This window comes from Ranitomeya imitator, chromosome 6 (assembly GCF_032444005.1).
Source record: "Ranitomeya imitator isolate aRanImi1 chromosome 6, aRanImi1.pri, whole genome shotgun sequence".
In the NCBI taxonomy this organism is placed as follows: Eukaryota; Metazoa; Chordata; class Amphibia; order Anura; family Dendrobatidae; genus Ranitomeya; species Ranitomeya imitator.
The window spans coordinates 555,232,945-555,252,384 of NC_091287.1; the positions used below are offsets into that span (position 1 = coordinate 555,232,945).

At 49.7% G+C, this 19,440-nt stretch overlaps 1 protein-coding gene across 2 annotated transcripts in view; it reads left to right on the forward strand.

Moving 5' to 3' along the window:
* LOC138643166 (adhesion G protein-coupled receptor B1-like) overlaps positions 1-19,440 on the forward strand; it is a 572,016-nt gene that overhangs the window by 243,709 nt on the left and 308,867 nt on the right. For both annotated transcript variants that reach the window (XM_069731992.1, XM_069731993.1), the window contains exons 8-10: positions 2,245-2,343; positions 15,228-15,334; positions 15,992-16,186. In XM_069731992.1, coding sequence (XP_069588093.1) covers positions 2,245-2,343; positions 15,228-15,334; positions 15,992-16,186 — 401 coding nt within the window. The remainder of the gene's footprint in view (positions 1-2,244; positions 2,344-15,227; positions 15,335-15,991; positions 16,187-19,440) is intronic.

The following is a 19,440-nucleotide window of genomic DNA, read 5'->3' on the forward strand; positions in this document are numbered from 1 at the left end:
CAGTAACACTTTAGCGACAGTCTGTGGAGTAACACTGCTGCAGTGATCTGTGGAGTAACACGGTGGTGGTCAGTGAAATAACGTGGAGGTTGTCAGTGAAGTAACGCTGTGGTATGTGGAGTAACTCTGCGGAGGTCTGTGGAGTAACGCGGTGGAGGTCTGTGGAGTAATATGGCGTTGGTCTGTGGAGTAATGTGGTGGAGGTCTGTGGAGTATATCAGCGGAGGTCTGTGGAGTAACTTGGCTGAGGTCTGTGAAGTAACGCTTTGGCGGTCTGTGGAGTAACTCGGCGGAGGTCTGTGGAGTAATATGGCGTTGGTCTGTGGAGTAACTCGGCGGAGGTCTGTGGAGTAACACGGTGGAGGTCTGTGGAGTAACTCGGCGGAGGTCTGTGGAGTAACACGGTGGAGGTCTGTGGAGTAACTCGGCGGAGGTCTGTGGAGTAATATAGTGGCAGTCTGTGGAGTAACACGGTGGAGGTCTGTGGCGTAACTCGGCGGAGGTCTGTGGAGTAACACGGCGGAGGTCTGTGGAGTAACACGGCGGAGGTCTGTGGAGTAATATAGTGGCAGTCTGTGGAGTAACACGGTGGAGGTCTGTGGAGTAACTCGGCGGAGGTCTGTGGAGTAACACGGCGGAGGTCTGTGGAGTAATATAGTGGCAGTCTGTGGAGTAACACGGTGGAGGTCTGTGGAGTAACTCGGCGGAGGTCTGTGGAGTAACACGGCGGAGGTCTGTGGAGTAACTCGGCGGAGGTCTGTGGAGTAATATAGTGGCAGTCTGTGGAGTAACACGGTGGAGGTCTGTGGACTAACTAGGTGGAGGTCTGTGGAGTAATATAGTGGCAGTCTGTGGAGTAACACGGCGGAGGTCTGTGGAGTAACTCGGCGGAGGTCTGTGGAGTAACACGACGGAGGTCTGTGGAGTAACTAGGTGGAGGTCTGTGGAGTAATATAGTGGCAGTCTGTGGAGTAACACGGCGGAGGTCTGTGGAGTAACACGGCGGAGGTCTGTGGAGTAATTCGGCGGAGGTCTGTGGAGTAACACGGCGGAGGTCTGTGGAGTAACACGGCGGAGGTCTGTGGAGTAACACGGCGGAGGTATGTGGAGTAACTAGGTGGAGGTCTGTGGAGTAATATAGTGGCAGTCTGTGGAGTAACACGGTGGAGGTCTGTGGAAGAATGCAGTGGCAGTCTGGAGTAATTCAGCGGAGGTCTGTGGAGTAATATGGCGGTGGTCTGTGGAGTGATTCGGCAGAGGTCTGTGGAGTAACACGGCGGAGGTCTGTGGAGTAACTCGGCGGAGGTCTGTGGAGTAACACGGCGGAGGTCTGTGGAGTAACACGGCGGAGGTCTGTGGAGTAACACGGCGGAGGTATGTGGAGTAACTAGGTGGAGGTCTGTGGAGTAATATAGTGGCAGTCTGTGGAGTAACACGGTGGAGGTCTGTGGAAGAATGCAGTGGCAGTCTGGAGTAATTCAGCGGAGGTCTGTGGAGTAATATGGCGGTGGTCTGTGGAGTGACTCGGCAGAGGTCTGTGGAGTAACTTGGCGGAGGTCTGTGGAGTAATATGGCGGTGGTCTGTGGAGTGACTCGGCAGAGGTCTGTGGAGTAACTTGGCGGAGGTCTGTGGAGTAATATGGCGGTGGTCTGTGGGGTAATATGGCGGTGGTCTGTGGAGTAACTCGGCAGAGGTCTGTGGAGTAACTTGGCGGAGGTCTGTGGAGTAATATGGCGGTGGTCTGTGGAGTAATATGGCGGTGGTCTGTGGAGTGACTCGGCAGAGGTCTGTGGAGTAACTCGGCAGAGGTCTGTGGAGTAACTTGGCGGAGGTCTGTGGAGTAATATGGCGGTGGTCTGTGGAGTAATATGGCGGTGGTCTGTGGAGTGACTCGGCAGAGGTCTGTGGAGTAACTTGGCGGAGGTCTGTGGAGTAATATGGCGGTGGTCTGTGGGGTAACGCGGCGGCGGTCTGTGAATCTGCTGGATCCCTACATTGGATGTAGCGGTCGCCGGTAATTAACAAGTAAATTGTATCTGGTAACGACTCCCCACGCCAGACATGTTTCATCCGATGACACGAGCTGGCACCGGGACTTCTCCCTCTTCCCTGGCTCCTCGCTCTGGCAGTTAATCATCACTCCTACATCGCTGTGAGCAGAGAACGAGGCGTCAGGGGGAAAAAAGAAAACTATATTGGCAAATAGGATTGACCTTTAACTAGAGATCTCTCTGTCTTCTCAGAGCCCCACGAGATTTGTCCTGAGGAGAGTTACGCCCTGGTTTGGCAGGAAACCCCAGCGGGAGACACGGCCGAGGTGCGCTGCCCCAGAAATGCCACAGGTAAGGGCTGGCGCTGACGTCATTCCCATCCGCAAAGAACATTCCAAGGAAATCCTGCAATTCCGCAAGTTTGGTTGTGCCGGATCCTGTGGAGGCTCACTAGTGACTCCAGCTCAGCTGCACTGTCTGCAAGAGGCTGCGGTCGTCCCAGAATGCTCTACTGCCTGATGATTGGTTCACACTGATGTTCTGCCCCTCCCAGAATGCTCTACTGCCTGATGATTGGTTCACACTGATGTTCTGCCCCTCCCAGAATGCTCTACTGCCTGATGATTGGTTCACACTATGTTCTGCCTCTCCCAGAATGCTCTACTGCCTGATGATTGGTTCACACTGATGTTCTGCCCCTCCCAGAATGCTCTACTGCCTGATAATTGGTTCACACTGATGTTCTGCCCCTCCCAGAATGCTCTACTGCCTGATGATTGGTTCACACTGATGTTCTGCCCCTCCCAGAATGCTCTACTGCCCGATGATTGGTTCGCACTGATGTTCTGCCCCTCCCAGAATGCTCTACTGCCTGATGATTGGTTAACACTGATGTTCTGCCCCTCCCAGAATGCTCTACTGCCTGATGATTGGTTCGCACTGATGTTTTGCCCCTCCCAGAATGCTCTACTGCCTGATGATTGGTTCACACTGATGTTCTGCCCCTCCCAGAATGCTCTACTGCCCAATGATTGGTTCACACTTATGTTCTGCCCCTCTCAGAATGCTCTACTGCCTGATGATTGGTTCACACTGATGTTCTGCCCCTCCCAGAATGCTCTACTGCCTGATGATTGGTTCGCACTGATGTTCTGCCCCTCCCAGAATGCTCTACTGCCTCATGATTGGTTCGCACTGATGTTCTGCCCCTCCCAGAATGCTCTACTGCCCGATGATTGGTTCGCACTGATGTTCTGCCCCTCCCAGAATGCTCTACTGCCTGATGATTGGTTCACACTGATGTTCTGCCACTCCCAGAATGCTCTACTGCCTGATGATTGGTTCACACCGATGTTCTGCCCCTCCCAGAATGCTCTACTGCCTGATGATTGGTTCCAGGGCTGCCACTAGGAATTTTGAGGCCCCATACTGGCAAAATTTTCAGGGCCCCCCCGAGACTCCGCCCAGGCTCCACCCCAGCCCCGCCTCCACCCCTCAAACTGGCCACAGCCCCACCACTCTTTTGGAAAAACTCCACTTCTCACCAATCACACATTAACAGTTCCCATCACCAGATCACACATATAGCCGGCAGCTTTTGTTTTGCCAAACAATTTTTTAAGCCGCCACCACGACAAGGTAGACTCTTTTGGTCGGGCCCTACTCTACTGCAACCTATTAATCATTTGTTAAAATAAGCAATACAATCTAGGTATATTTTTATTTATTTTTCAATTCTTAAAATGACCAATAATATCACATACAAGGGACAAATACTACCTCACCATGATCAGACACCATATTACCACCACATAGAGACCTATAATACTACATACAAGGAAAAAATACCGACACGCCATGTCCAGATCACATATTACCACCACATAGTGACCAAATAGCACAAGCAAGAAACAAATACCGCCACACCATGGCCGGACAACATATTACCACCACATAGTGACTGAACACTACAATACTGATCATTAATAAAAAAAAACACAATACTAATCTCACCATACGTGTTATTATACACAGTAGATCTGTACTTAGTATGCAATGTCTGTGTAGAGGTAATACAGTGATTATCGGTGACATTATACACAGGAGCTTTGTATATAGGGTCAGTGTACAGGTAATACAGTGTTCACCAGTGACATTATACACAGCAGCGCTGTATACAATGTATAGTGTACGGGTAATACAGTGATCCAGATTACATTATACACAGGAGGTCTGTATACAGTATTAGTGTACAGGTAATACAGTGATCAACAGTGACATTATACACACGAGAACTGTATATATTGTACAGGTTATACTGTGATCAATGACATTATACACAGGAGCTCTATACATAGTATCAGTTTAAAGGTAATACAGTGATCACTGGTGAAATTGTACTCAGGACTGCTGTATATAGTATTCAGTGTACAGTGCCAGTCTACAGGTAAAACACTGACTCACCAGTGACGTCACTAGGTGAAGTCCTTCATCTTTTCTTTTCATCTTCATCCAGCACAGACCGCCATCACTTCCAGCCAGGGCTCGTCTCTGCAGGAAATAACACAGTTAGCTAGAGCACCACTTGTAGAACACATTACTTAATTTTTTCTCAACTTCTAAACTACACCAGATAAAGAAAAAAGGCAATATAGTGTCGCTCTGCACAGTAACAGTACCGCCTCCCGCATTTAAAGCAGTATCCTTAAAAAATAAAATAAATACATCATTGCAATAATAATATCCCTCAATTAGCCCTTATGGTAATAATATCCCCAATTGTGACCCCCATGTATCTCATTCCTGGCTCCAGCCATATGTTCTCCAATCCTGCCCTCATGAGTATCCATTCTGCCCCCATGTGATGTCCGATCCTACCCCAACTGTCCCGTGATCCTGCCCCATCTGTCCCGTGATCCTGCCCCATCTGTCCCATGATCCTGCCCCATTTGTCCCATGATCCTGCCCTATCTGTCCCATGATCCTGCCCCATCTGTCTTTATTATATCCATCCTGCCCATGATCCTGCACCATGTGTCTCCATCCTGCCCCATGATCCTGCCCCATGTGTCTCCATCCTGCCCCATGATCCTGCACCATGTGTCTCCATCCTGCCCCATCTGTCTCCATCCTGCCCCTTGGATATGCCCCATCCTGCTTCATGAGCATGCCCCATGATCCTGCCCCATTTGTTTCCATCCTGCCCCATGATCCTGCCACATCTGTCTCCATCCTGCCCCATGTCTCCAACCTGCCCCATCTGTCTCCATCCTGCCCCGTGTCTCCCATCCTGCCCCCCAACCTGCCCCATGTCTCCCATCCTGCCCCCGTGTCTCCCATCCTGCCCCCTGTGTTTCCCATCCTGCCCCCGTGTCTCCCATCCTACCATGTCTCGCATCCTGCCCCGTGTCTCCATACTTCCTCCTGTGTCTCCATACTTCCCGTGTCTCCATTCTTCCCCCTGTGTCTCCATACTTCCCTGTGTCTGCATACTTCCCTGTCTCCATTCTTCCCCCATGTCTCCATACTTCCCTGTGTCCCCATACTTCTGTGTCTCCATTCTGCCCCCTGTGCCTCCATACTTCCCTGCGTTTCCATACTTCCCCGTGTCTCCATACTTCCCCGTGTCCCCATACTTCTCTGTGTCTTCATACTTCCCTGTGTCTCCATACTTCCCGTGTCTCCATACTTCCCGTGTCTCCATACTTCCCGTGTGTCTCCATACTTTCCCCGTGTCCCCATACGTCCCTGTGTCCCCATACTTCCCCGTGTCTCCATACTTCTGTTTCAATTCTCCCTGCTTCCATTCTTCCCTGTGTCTCCATACTTTCCCCGTTTCCATTCTTCTGTGTCTCCATACTTCCCTGTGTCTCCATTCTTCCGTGTCTCCATACTTCCTTGTGTCTCCATACTTCCTTGTGTCTCCATACTTCTCCCTGCATCTCCATTCTGCCCCCTGTGTCTCCATACTTCCCGTGTCTCCATACTTCCGTGTTTCCATTCTCCCTGTTTCCATTCTTCCCCGTGTCTCCATACTTCCCCCTGTGTCTCCATACTTCCCCATTTCCATTCTTCTGTGTCTTCATACTTCCCTGTGTCTCCATACTTCCTTGTGTCTCCATACTTCCCCGTGTCTCCATACTTCCCCGTGTCTCCATACTTCCCCGTGTCTCCATACTTCCCCGTGTCTCCATACTTCCCCGTGTCTCCATACTTCCCCGTGCCTCCATACTTCCCCCGTGTATCCATACTTCCGTGTCTCCATACTTCATATTTCCCCGTGTTTCCATTCTTCATTCTCCATTCTTCCCCCGTGTCTCCATACTTCCCCGTGTCTCCATACTTCCCCCGTGTCTCCATACTTCCCCCGTGTCTCCATAATTCCCCGTGTCTCCATACTTCCCCTGTGTCTCCATACTTCCGTGTCTCCATACTTCCCCCTGTGTCTCCATACTTCCCCCGTGTTTCCATACTTCCCCCATGTATCCATACTTCCGTGTCTCCATACTTCATATTTCCCCGTGTTCCATTCTTCATTCTCCATTCTTCCCCGTGTCTCCATACTTCCCCATGTCTCCATACTTCCCCGTGTCTCCATACTTCCCCCGTGTTTCCATACTTCCCCCATGTATCCATACTTCCGTGTCTCCATACTTCATATTTCCCCGAGTTCCATTCTTCATTCTCCATTCTTCCCCCGTGTCTCCATACTTCCCCATGTCTCCATACTTCCCCGTGTCTCCATACTTCCCCGTGTCTCCATACTTCCCTCTGCGTCTCCATTCTGCCCCGTGTCTTCATATTTCCCCGTGTTTCCATTCTTCATTCTCCATTCTTCCCCCGTGTCTCCATACTTCCCCGTGTCTCCATACTTCCCCCGTGTTTCCATACTTCCCCTGTGTCTCCATACTTCCGTGTCTCCATACTTCCCCGTGTCTCCATACTTCCCCCTGTGTCTCCATACTTCCCCGTGTCTCCATACTTCCCCCGTGTCTCCATACATCTCCCTGTGTCTCCATACTTCCCCGTGTCTCCATACTTCCCCCTGTCTCCATACTTCCCCCTGTCTCCATACTTCCCCCTGTGTCTCCATACTTCCCCCTATGTCTCCATACTTCCCCCTATGTCTCCATACTTCCCCGTGTCTCCATACTTTCCCCAGTGTCTCCATACTTCCCCCTGTGTCTCCATACTTCCCCCTGTGTCTCCATACTTCCCCAGTGTCTCCATACTTCCACCGTCTCGCCATACTTCCCCCTGTGTCTCCGTTGTTCCCCCCCGTGTCTCCATATTTCCCCGTGTCTCCATATTTCCCCGTGTCTCCATTCTTCCCCCTGTCTCCATACTTCCCCGTGTCTCCATACTTCCCCGTGTCTCCATACTTCCCCGTGTCTCCATACTTCCCCGTGTCTCCATACTTCCCCGTGTCTCCATACTTCCCCCTGTGTCTCCATACTTCCCCCTGTGTTTCCGTTGTTCACCCCCCGTGTCTCCATATTTCCCCGTGTCTCCATTCTTCCCCCTGTGTCTCCATACTTCCCCGTGTCTCCATACTTCCCCCTGTGTCTCCATACTTCTCCGTGTCTCCATACTTCCCCCTGTGTCTCCATACTTCCCCGTGTCTCCATACTTCCCCGTGTCTCCATACTTCCCCGTGTCTCCATTCTTCCCCCTGTGTCTCCATACTTCCCCTTGCACCATACTTCCCCGTGTCTCCATACTTCCCCCTGTGTCTCCATACTTCCCCCTGTGTCTCCATACTTCCCCCTGTGTCTCCATACTTCCCCCTGTCTCCATACTTCCCCCTGTGTCTCCATACTTCCCCCTGTGTCTCCATACTTCCCCGTGTCGCCATACTTCCCCGTGTCTCCATACTTCCCCCTGTGTCTCCATACTTCCCCGTGTCGCCATACTTCCCCGTGTCTCCATACTTCCCCCTGTGTCTCCATATTTTCCCGCGTCTCCATTCTTCCCCCTGTGTCTCCATACTTCCCCCGTGTCTCCATACTTCCCCGTGTCGCCATACTTCCCCGTGTCGCCATACTTCCCCGTGTCGCCATACTTCCCCCTGTGTTTCCGTTGTTTCCCCCCCGTGTCTCCATATTTTCCCGCGTCTCCATTCTTCCCCCTGTGTCTCCATACTTCCCCATATCTCCATACTTCCCCCTGTGTCTCCATTGTTCCCCCCCTGTGTCTCCCATTCTGCCCCGGGCTTGCCGCTTTCAATAAAAATAAAAAAATCTTTCCTCTTACCTGGCCGCGCTCCTGCGGCGATGCTCCCTCATGTCAGTAATGCCCTGGTGATATACTATACATGTATGTATTATGTGTCTATGCATTGTACCGGTGTGTTAAATGCAACAGGTACAGTTTATGTGAATAAAGTCTTCACTGGGGGATGGGCTCAGGGCTCAGGATCAATGACATGAGGCAGCCTGTCAGAGAATACAGCTAGTGATTTAGTGACTGTTCCCCAGCTCTGAGCTCTCTGGTCGGTGCTGTGTGTGGATGAGAATCCTACACCAACCAGATAGCACAAAGCTCCGGGGTCACAGTCAGTAAATCACTGCTTCTAGTCTCTGACTGCAGCCCCTGCCTCCCCTCTTTACTCTCCTAAACAATCGGACACATTCAGGCCGTTCTTTACCTCCTGTTCTGGGGGTGATTGAGGTCCTGCACAGCTTCCCTCCAGCCACGAGTGTGCAGACGCTGTCCTGCACAGGCTGGAAGTGTGTGCAGTGCAGGGACAAGAAGGCATCTACCGTGTTTCCCCGAAAGTAAGACCCTGTCTTACATTAATTTTACCCCAAAAAGTCCCACCCTGTCTTACTTTCGGGGGAGGTCTTACATTAGCCGGAAAAAAAAATGACAATTTTCAAATTCAGTACAGTACGTAACGTTACACCGTTCAACTGGAAAGCAGACAACAAATCAAAGTACGGTAACAGTAACACACTACGGTACGGTACTGTACGGTAATTGCCGTATACCTGCCTACCATAACAGTGCCGTATCCCACTGCACACAGCCCCATACCCCATAACAGTGCCGTATCCCACTGCACACAGCCCCATACCCTATACAGTACATGTTTCCCTACTTGGTTTTTAAATGCTGGACGTTTTCCTCTGCGGTGCGGCTGTGGGTGCGGAAGGCCTGTGCTGCAGGGAACGCTGTGCCAATCAGCAGGGAAACAGCGGTGACGTGGGGCTGGGGCGGCCAATTACAGCCCGAGCTGCTGGGCCAATCAGCACTCGAGCTGATTGGCCAATCAGCGCTCGAGCCGGGGGCCGGCGGTGACGTGGGGAGCAGGGGCGGCCAATGAGCTGTTGAGCTGGGCGGATTGCGGGGTTAACACGGCGAGTTAACCCCATGAGCGCTGGACCCGCCCAGCTGCACCTGAGGACACCTCTGGAGCCTGGGGACCCAATGGGGGACAGCGGCGGCCCAAAGGTAAGGGCCTTACATTTCACAGCGGCCCCCCCAACCCTGCCTTACATTCGGGGGAGGCCTTACATTGGAGGACCCCCCGAAACCCCCACCCTGTCTTACTTTCGGGGGGGTCCTACTTTCGGGGAAACAGGGTAGCAGGTGCCAGACAGGACGAGCCGGGAGGAGGAGCAGGAGGAAGAAGACAGATGGGAGATGCTGCACCGTGCACACAGTTGTGAAAAGTAAAGAAGCCTTACTGTTAATAAGTGATGGGTGACGGTGACTGGCCCCCTTGCCTCTGGTTCTCGGTGAGCTGCTCAGCTGAAGCAAAGGGGGCGGGGCCCGAGCAGCCAGCATTTCCGGGCCCTCCTCTGTCCTCCTGATCTCCGGGCCCCATACAACAGTAAGGGCTGTAATGCCCTGATGGCGGCCCTGATTGGTTCACACTGATGTTCTGCCCCTCCCAGAATGCTCTACTGCCTGATGATTGGTTCACACTATGTTCTGCCTCTCCCAGAATGCTCTACTGCCTGATGATTGGTTCACACTGATGTTCTGCCCCTCCCAGAATGCTCTACTGCCTGATGATTGGTTCACACTATGTTCTGCCTCTCCCAGAATGCTCTACTGCCTGATGATTGGTTCACACTGATGTTCTGCCCCTCCCAGAATGCTCTACTGCCTGATGATTGGTTCACACTGATGTTCTGCCCCTCCCAGAATGCTCTACTGCCCGATGATTGGTTCGCACTGATGTTCTGCCCCTCCCAGAATGCTCTACTGCCCGATGATTGGTTAACACTGATGTTCTGCCCCTCCCAGAATGCTCTACTGCCTGATGATTGGTTCACACTGATGTTCTGCCCCTCCCAGAATGCTCTACTGCCCGATGATTGGTTCACACTTATGTTCTGCCCCTCCCAGAATGCTCTACTGCCCGATGATTGGTTCACACTGATGTTCTGCCCCTCCCAGAATGCTCTACTGCCTGATGATTGGTTCGCACTGATGTTCTGCCCCTCCCAGAATGCTCTACTGCCTGATGATTGGTTCGCACTGATGTTCTGCCCCTCCCAGAATGCTCTACTGCCTCATGATTGGTTCGCACTGATGTTCTGCCCCTCCCAGAATGCTCTACTGCCCGATGATTGGTTCGCACTGATGTTCTGCCCCTCCCAGAATGCTCTACTGCCTGATGATTGGTTCGCACTGATGTTCTGCCCCTCCTAGAATGCTCTACTGCCTGATGATTGGTTCACACTGATGTTCTGCCACTCCCAGAATGCTCTACTGCCTGATGATTGGTTCACACCGATGTTCTGCCCCTCCCAGAATGCTCTACTGCCTGATGATTGGTGCATACTGATGTTCTGCCACTCCCAGAATGCTCTACTGCCTGATGATTGGTTCACACTGATGTTCTGCCCCTCCCAGAATGCTCTACTGCCTGATGATTGGTTCACACTGATGTTCTGCCCCTCCCAGAATGCCCTACTGCCTGATGATTGGTTCATACTGATGTTCTGCCCCTCCCAGATTGCTCTACTGCCTGTTGATTGGTTCACACTGATGTTCTGCCCCTCCCAGAATGCCCTACTGCCTGATGATTGGTTCACACTGATGTTCTGCCCCTCCCAGAATGCTCTACTGCCCGATGATTGGTTCGCACTGATGTTCTGCCCCTCTCAGAATGCTCTACTGCCTGATGATTGGTTCACACTGATGTTCTGCCCCTCCGAGAATGCTCTACTGCCCGATGATTGGTTCGCACTGATGTTCTGCCCCTCCCAGAATGCTCTACTGCCTGATGATTGGTTCACACTGATGTTCTGCCTTTCCCAGAATGCTCTACTGCCTGATGATTGGTTCACACTTATGTTCTGCCCCTCTCAGAATGCTCTACTGCCCGATGATTGGTTCACACTGATGTTCTGCCCCTCCCAGAATGCTCTACTGCCTGATGATTGGTTCGCACTGATGTTCTGCCCCTCCCAGAATGCTCTACTGCCTGATGATTGGTTCACACTGATGTTCTGCCCCTCCCAGAATGCTCTACTGCCCGATGATTGGTTCGCACTGATGTTCTGCCCCTCTCAGAATGCTCTACTGCCTGATGATTGGTTCACACTGATGTTCTGCCCCTCCCAGAATGCTCTACTGCCCGATGATTGGTTCGCACTGATGTTCTGCCCCTCCCAGAATGCTCTACTGCCTGATGATTGGTTCACACTGATGTTCTGCCACTCCCAGAATGCTCTACTGCCTGATGATTGGTTCACACTGATGTTCTGCCCCTCCCAGAATGCTCTACTGCTTGATGATTGGTTCACACTTATGTTCTGCCCCTCTCAGAATGCTCTACTGCCTGATGATTGGTTCACACTGATGTTCTGCCCCTCCCAGAATGCTCTACTGCCTGATGATTGGTTCGCACTGATGTTCTGCCTCTCCCAGAATGCTCTACTGCCTGATGATTGGTTCGCACTGATGTTCTGCCTCTCCCAGAATGCTCTACTGCCTGATGATTGGTTCGCACTGATGTTCTGCCTCTCCCAGAATGCTCTACTGCCTGATGATTGGTTCGCACTGATGTTCTGCCCTTCCCCATCCATCCAATGCTGCTTACAGCAGAGCTGTGATCAGTGACTCCACCTCAGCTGCAGTGTCTGTTGGAGTCTGTGGTAGTCTGAAATCCACCTCCTGTCTCATAATTGACCCAACTGCTATTTTGTCTTTCCTTCTTACTTTCACCTGCAGCGCTGCTCTGTTAGGATACAGTTACTCCATCTTAGCAGCAAGGCTACACGAGTGTTCTATCTGCTGCCCTTTTCCATGCTTTATACTTCAGCTCTGCTTTCTTTTGTGTATATTTACCAGCTTAGATTATATTGGAGCGGATTTTGTTTAATGCAAACACAGAAAGATAGAAAGTTCCTGCTAAGCACTCCGAGGTTTTGCACATGCAGCGTTTCTGCAAAAGTATCCCTATGATAACACTTCCTGGCACTCCCGATGGTAGTTCAGTTTTATCACCGGGCACACAGACTGCTGGAGGTACCAGCACAGGCGCAGGCGGGGGAGCAGAGACGCATGAGCCCCTAACATATGAACAAGACTAGGTATACACCTGTTCACGGGGGGGGGGGTGCGCATCTTCTCCAGCTTCTCAATTCTCCTCAGTCACAAGAAATATCAGAAGCAATTTGTATCCAGTGTGGACAGTCCTCCATGATATCAGCAGCATAAATCAACACTGCAAGCAGATCTGGGAAAAGTTTGTAAAGTATGTCATCAGAGGAATGTTCTTCTTCTCCCTTAGGGTATGTTTCCACGTTCAGGAAATGCTGCATTTTGTCGCTGCGTTAAGCTGCAGCGTCAAAAGCGCAGCGTCCAGATGTTACAGCATAGCGGAGGGGATTTCATGAAGTCCCGTCTCCACTATGCATTAAAAGACGCATGCGGCAGACCAGCGAAAACGGACATGCGGTGCGTTTTTTTAAGAACGCAGCATGTCCTTACATTGCAGAAACAACGCAAGGACAGCGCAGGTGACCTGCCAGTGACCTCAGGTGCAGATTTGGTCATGTAGTATATAGCACAGCCACGTAGTATATAGCACAGCGATGTAGTATATAACAGCCCACGCAGTATATAGCACAGCCACATAGTATATTGCACAGCCACATAGTATATAGCACAGGCACGTAGTATATAACACAGCGATGTAGTATATAGCAGCAACGTAGTATATAGCACAGCTCACGCAGTATATAACACAGGCCACATAGTATATAGCACAGCCCACGCAGTATATAACACAGCCCACGTAGTATATAGCACAGCCACATAGTATATTGCACAGCCACGTATTATATAGCACAGGCACGTAGTATATAGCACAGCGATGTAGTATATAACACAGCCCATGCTGTATATAGCACAGTCACGTATTATATTGCACAGTCATGTAGTATATAGCACAGGCACGTAGTATATAGCACAGCGATGTAGTATATAACACAGCCCATGCAGTATATAGCACAGCCACGTAGTATATTGCACAGCCACATACTATATAGCACAGGCACATAGTTTATATCACAGCGAAGTAGTATATAGCAGCAACGTAGTATATAGCACAGCCCACGCATTATATATCTCAGGCCACATAGTATATAGCACAACCCACGCAGTATATAACACAGCCCACATAGTATATAACACAGCCCACATAGTTTACAGCAGTGTGGGCACAATATCCCTGTGAAAAAAAAAGAATTAAAATAAAAAATAGTTTAATACTCGCCTTCCGTCGTCCACCGAAGCTGTCCCGCTCTTCGCGATGCGGCCGGCAGCTTCCGTTCCCAGCAATACATTGCAAAATTACCCAAATGATGTAGCGGTCTCGCGAGACTGCTAAGTCATCTGGGTAATTTGGCAGTGCATCTCTGGGAACGGAAGCTGGCGGCCGCATCGGGAGGAGCGGGAAAGCTGCAGAGGCATCGGAAGGTGAGAATAGCACAATTTTTTATTTTTTTATTATTATTTTTAACATTATATCTTTTTACTATTGATGCTGCATAGGCAGCATCAATAGTAAAAAGTTGGTCCGAGATGGGGCGACACACAGGAACTGACTGGATGGGAGTAGGGAGGAGGCACTGACTGGACGAAAGTATGGAGGGGCCAATTCGCAGCCGGAGGGACTGTGCCTGTCGCTGATTGGCCGCGACCAATCAGCGACGCGGGATTTCCGTTACAGACAGACAGACAAACAAGCAGACGGAAGTACCCCTTAGACGATCATATAAATAGATGGAAAGCAGCAACATGGTAAAACCTTACACACCATTACTGAGCAGTGAAGCTGTGAATCCATATAGATAGATATTTATGTATGTTTATATCTGGATTCACAGCTTCACTGCTCAGTACTGATGTGTAAGGTCATCCATGCTGCTGCCTTCTAGTAAATCCCTCAGTACTGGATTCATAGCTACACTGTCAGTACTGCTGTATAATGTTCTCAAAGCTGCTTCTCTCTAGTAGATGTTTGTTAGCTAGTAGTGATGAGCGAGGGTGCTTGGATATCGTGTTATCCGAGTATCATGGGTGTGCTTGAATAATACGTTTTAGTCCCCGCGGCTGCATGTCCCGCATATGTTACACAGCCGCAACACTGTTTGCCTGTTAGACAATCCTTGCATTGTTGTGGCTGTGTAGCAGACATGGGACATGCACCCGCAGGGACTCAAACGTATTATTCAAGCACACCCACGATTCTCGGATAACACCTGAGCATGCTCGGATAACATGATATCGGAGCACATTCGCTCATGACTATTCACTACCCAAAGCTGTATTCACAGCTACACTGCTCAGTCCTGTGTGTAAGGACTTCAGTCCTGTTGCTTTTTAATAAGTGTTTTATCTAAGGCCCAGTACTGGATTTACAGCTACACTGTTCAGTACTGCTGTATAATGTTCTCCATGCTGCTTCTTTCTAGTAATTTTTTTATATCTGCCCAGAACTGGATTCACATCTACACTGCTCACTACAACTATATAATCTCCACTTTCATGCTGCTGCTGTGTATGAGAGACATCATAACAGCTAGTCTACACCCACCAGAGTCTGGAGAGGGGAAAACTGGTTAAAAAAAAGGGAAACAAGTCATATAATGGTCAGTTATTGTATTGGGTTTACAGATTCACTTTTCAGGGAAACCCCTTTGATTTTATGGGAGATCCCTCTCTATGGGTTGGTTGGGGAATATCCCTTTAATGCTGCTGCTCGTTTGCAGGGCTCATTCTCCGAAAGTGCGTTTTGGACGAGGTGGGAGAAGCGTACTGGGAGCCTCCGACGTACATCAAATGTGTCTCCCTTGACTACCGGAATATTCAGCAGATGGTAAGATAACAAATACCGCTTGGCGTCTCCTCCGGTCTTATTATTTATGGTTTTATTCCATTTGTTCCTTTTGACTATTTTTTTTCCTTTTTCCGTGAAACGCGTCGCGCTGCTGGCACTGTAATGATGCGGGCTGGTGGCGTCTCCAGAAACGAGACCTCCGGGGGAAGGGAGCAGGTTAAGTGCTCCTGTGATTTGTATGATTATGTGCCAGCAGGCCGCCAGCGTTCCCTCACCTTTCTATGACGACTTTTGGCGCCTTTCACTTTTTTCTTTTTTTTTTTTCCGCTAAATGAGCCCTAAGCCGGTAAATCTGTGCTTGGGAGAAATGCAGGAATGAATTGCAGAGGCCGAGCACAGTCCAATCCCGTACCCCGATCCTCGGACTGATGAGCATGGGAGTGTGCCGGCGCGTTTTGTGCCGGTCATTAGAGGGCTGCGTGCTGCCGAGGACGCCTTCTCCTCTAGGATCACTGCATTAGGCAGATTTGTCTGTACGACCACCGCTGGGGGAGCTGCAGCGGCGGCCATATTGGATATTTTCCATTTAAAGGGGAATTACCTATTAAAGTTGATTTAAAGGGCAACACCCCTCGCTCACGCGTTTTTGGTTTTAATGTCTGTGATTGATGTGATGCCTTATGTGTCTGTTGGCAGATCAGGGAGCACCTCTCGAAGGCTCAGAGGGGGCAGAAGGGGGAAGGAGTTTCGGGGGTGCTGCAGAATCTGGTCGATGCGACCCAAGATGGAGCCAGTTATAGTGGAGATATCCTATCCATCGTGGACAGTCTGAGGAACATGACCGAGATCTTCAGGCGGCCGTACCACAGCCCCTCATCCAACGACGTCCAGGTGAGAGGGTACACAGAGGTGTATCACATCGGTGCAGCTCAGCAGCGTTAGGCTTAGATACAGCAGACAGTGATCATACGATTAGGTACAGCAGACAGTATCACGCAGGATAGGATTAGATACACGGCTCAGCAGACAGTATCACACAGGATATAATTAGATACACGGCTTAGCAGACAGTATCACACAGGAGAGGATTAGATACACGGCTCAGCAGACAGTATCACACAGGAGAGGATTAGATACACGGCTTAGCAGACAGTATCACACAGGATAGGATTAGATACACAGCTCAGCAGTCAGTATCACACAGGATAGGATTAGATACACATCTCAGCAGACAGTATCACACAGGATAGGATTAGATACACGGCTCAGCAGTCAGTATCACACAGGATAGGATTAGATACACGGCTCAGCACACAGTATCACACAGGATAGGATTAGATACACAGCTCAGCAGACAGTATCACGCAGGATAGGATTAGATACACAGCTCAGCAGACAGTGTCACACAGGATAGGATTAGATACACAGCTCAGCAGACAGTATCACACAGGATAGGATTAGATACACGGCTTAGCAGACAGTATCACACAGGATAGGATTAGATACACATCTCAGCAGACAGTATCACACAGGATAGGATTAGATACACAGCTCAGCAGTCAGTATCACACAGGATAGGATTAGATACACGGCTCAGCAGTCAGTATCACACAGGATAGGATTAGATACACGGCTCAGCAGACAGTATCACACAGGATAGGATTAGATACACGGCTCAGCAGACATTATCACACAGGATAGGATTAGATACACATCTCAGCAGACAGTATCACACAGGATGGGATTAGATACACGGCTCAGCAGACAGTATCACACAGGATAGGATTAGATACACGGCTCAGCAGACAGTATCACAAAGGATAGGATTAGATACACGGCTCAGCAGACAGTATCACACAGGATAGGATTAGATACACGGCTCAGCAGACAGTATCACACAGGATAGGATTAGATACAGCTCAGCAGACAGTATCACACAGGATAGGATTAGATACACGGCTCAGCAGACAGTATCACACAGGATAGGATTAGATACACGGCTCAGCAGACAGTATCACAGGATAGGATTAGGTACACAGCTCAGCAGTCAGTATCACACAGGATAGGATTAGGTACACGGCTCAGCAGTCAGTATCACACAGGAGAGGATTAGATACACAGCTCAGCAGACAGTATCACACAGGATAGGATTAGATTCACATCTCAGCAGACAGTATCACACAGGATAGGATTAGATACACGGCTCAGCAGTCAGTATCACACAGGATAGGATTAGATACATGGATCAGCAGTCAGTATCACACAGGAGAGGATTAGATACACAGCTCAGCAGACAGTATCACAAGGATAGGATTAGATACACGGCTCAGCAGACAGTATCACACAGGATAGGATTAGGTACACAGCTCAGCAGTCAGTATCACACAGGAGAGGATTAGGTACACAGCTCAGCAGTCAGTATCACACAGGAGAGGATTAGATACACGGCTTAGCAGACAGTATCACACAGGATAGGATTAGGTACACAGCTCAGCAGTCAGTATCACACAGGAGAGGATTAGGTACACAGCTCAGCAGTCAGTATCACACAGGAGAGGATTAGATACACGGCTCAGCAGACAGTATCACACAGGAGAGGATTAGATACACGGCTTAGCAGACAGTATCACACAGGATAGGATTAGATACACATCTCAGCAGACAGTATCACACAGGATAGGATTACATACACAGCTCACAGTCAGTATCACACAGGATAGGATTAGATACACAGCTCAGCAGTCAGTATCACACAGGATAGGATTAGATACACGGCTCAGCAGGCAGTATCACACAGGAGAGGATTAGATACACGGCTCAGCAGACAGTATCACACAGGAGAGGATTAGATACACGGCTCAGCAGACAGTATCACACAGGAGAGGATTAGATACACGGCTCAGCAGACAGTATCACACAGGAGAGGATTAGATACACAGCTCAGCAGTCAGTATCACACAGGAGAGGATTAGATACACAACTCAGCAGACAGTATCACACAGGAGAGGATTAGATACACGGCTTAGCAGACAGTATCACACAGGATAGGATTAGATACACGGCTCAGCAGACAGTATCACACAGGAGAGGATTAGATACACAGCTCAGCAGACAGTATCACACAGGAGAGGATTAGATACACAGCTCAGCAGTCAGTATCACACAGGAGAGGATTACATACACGGCTCAGCAGTCAGTATCACACAGGATAGGATTAGATACACAGCTCAGCAGACAGTATCACACAGGAGAGAATTAGATACACAGCTCAGCAGACAGTATCACACAGGATAGGATTAGATACACGGCTCAGCAGACAGTATCACACAGGATAGGATTAGATACACAGCCCAGCAGACAGTATCACACAGGATAGGATTAGATACACGGCTCAGCAGTCAGTATCACACAGGATAGGATTAGATACACGGCTCAGCAGACAGTATCACACAGGAGAGAATTAGATACACAGCTCAGCAGACAGTATCACACAGGAGAGGATTAGATACACAGCTCAGCAGACAGTATCACACAGGAGAGAATTAGATACACAGCTCAGCAGACAGTATCACACAGGATAGGATTAGATACACGGCTCAGCAGACAGTATCACACAGGAGAGGATTAGATACACAGCTCAGCAGACAGTATCACACAGGATAGGATTAGATACACGGCTCAGCAGACAGTATCACACTGGATAGGATTAGATACACAGCTCAGCAGACAGTATCACACAGGATAGGATTAGATACACGGCTCAGCAGACAGTATCACACAGGAGAGAATTAGATACACAGCTCAGCAGACAGTATCACACAGGAGAGGATTAGATACACAGCTCAGCAGACAGTATCACACAGGATAGGATTAGATACACGGCTCAGCAGACAGTATCACACAGGATAGGATTAGATACACAGCCCAGCAGACAGTATCACACAGGATAGGATTAGATACACGGCTCAGCAGTCAGTATCACACAGGATAGGATTAGATACACGGCTCAGCAGACAGTATCACACAGGAGAGAATTAGATACACAGCTCAGCAGACAGTATCACACAGGATAGGATTAGATACACAGCTCAGCAGACAGTATCACACAGGATAGGATTAGATACACGGCTCAGCAGTCAGTATCA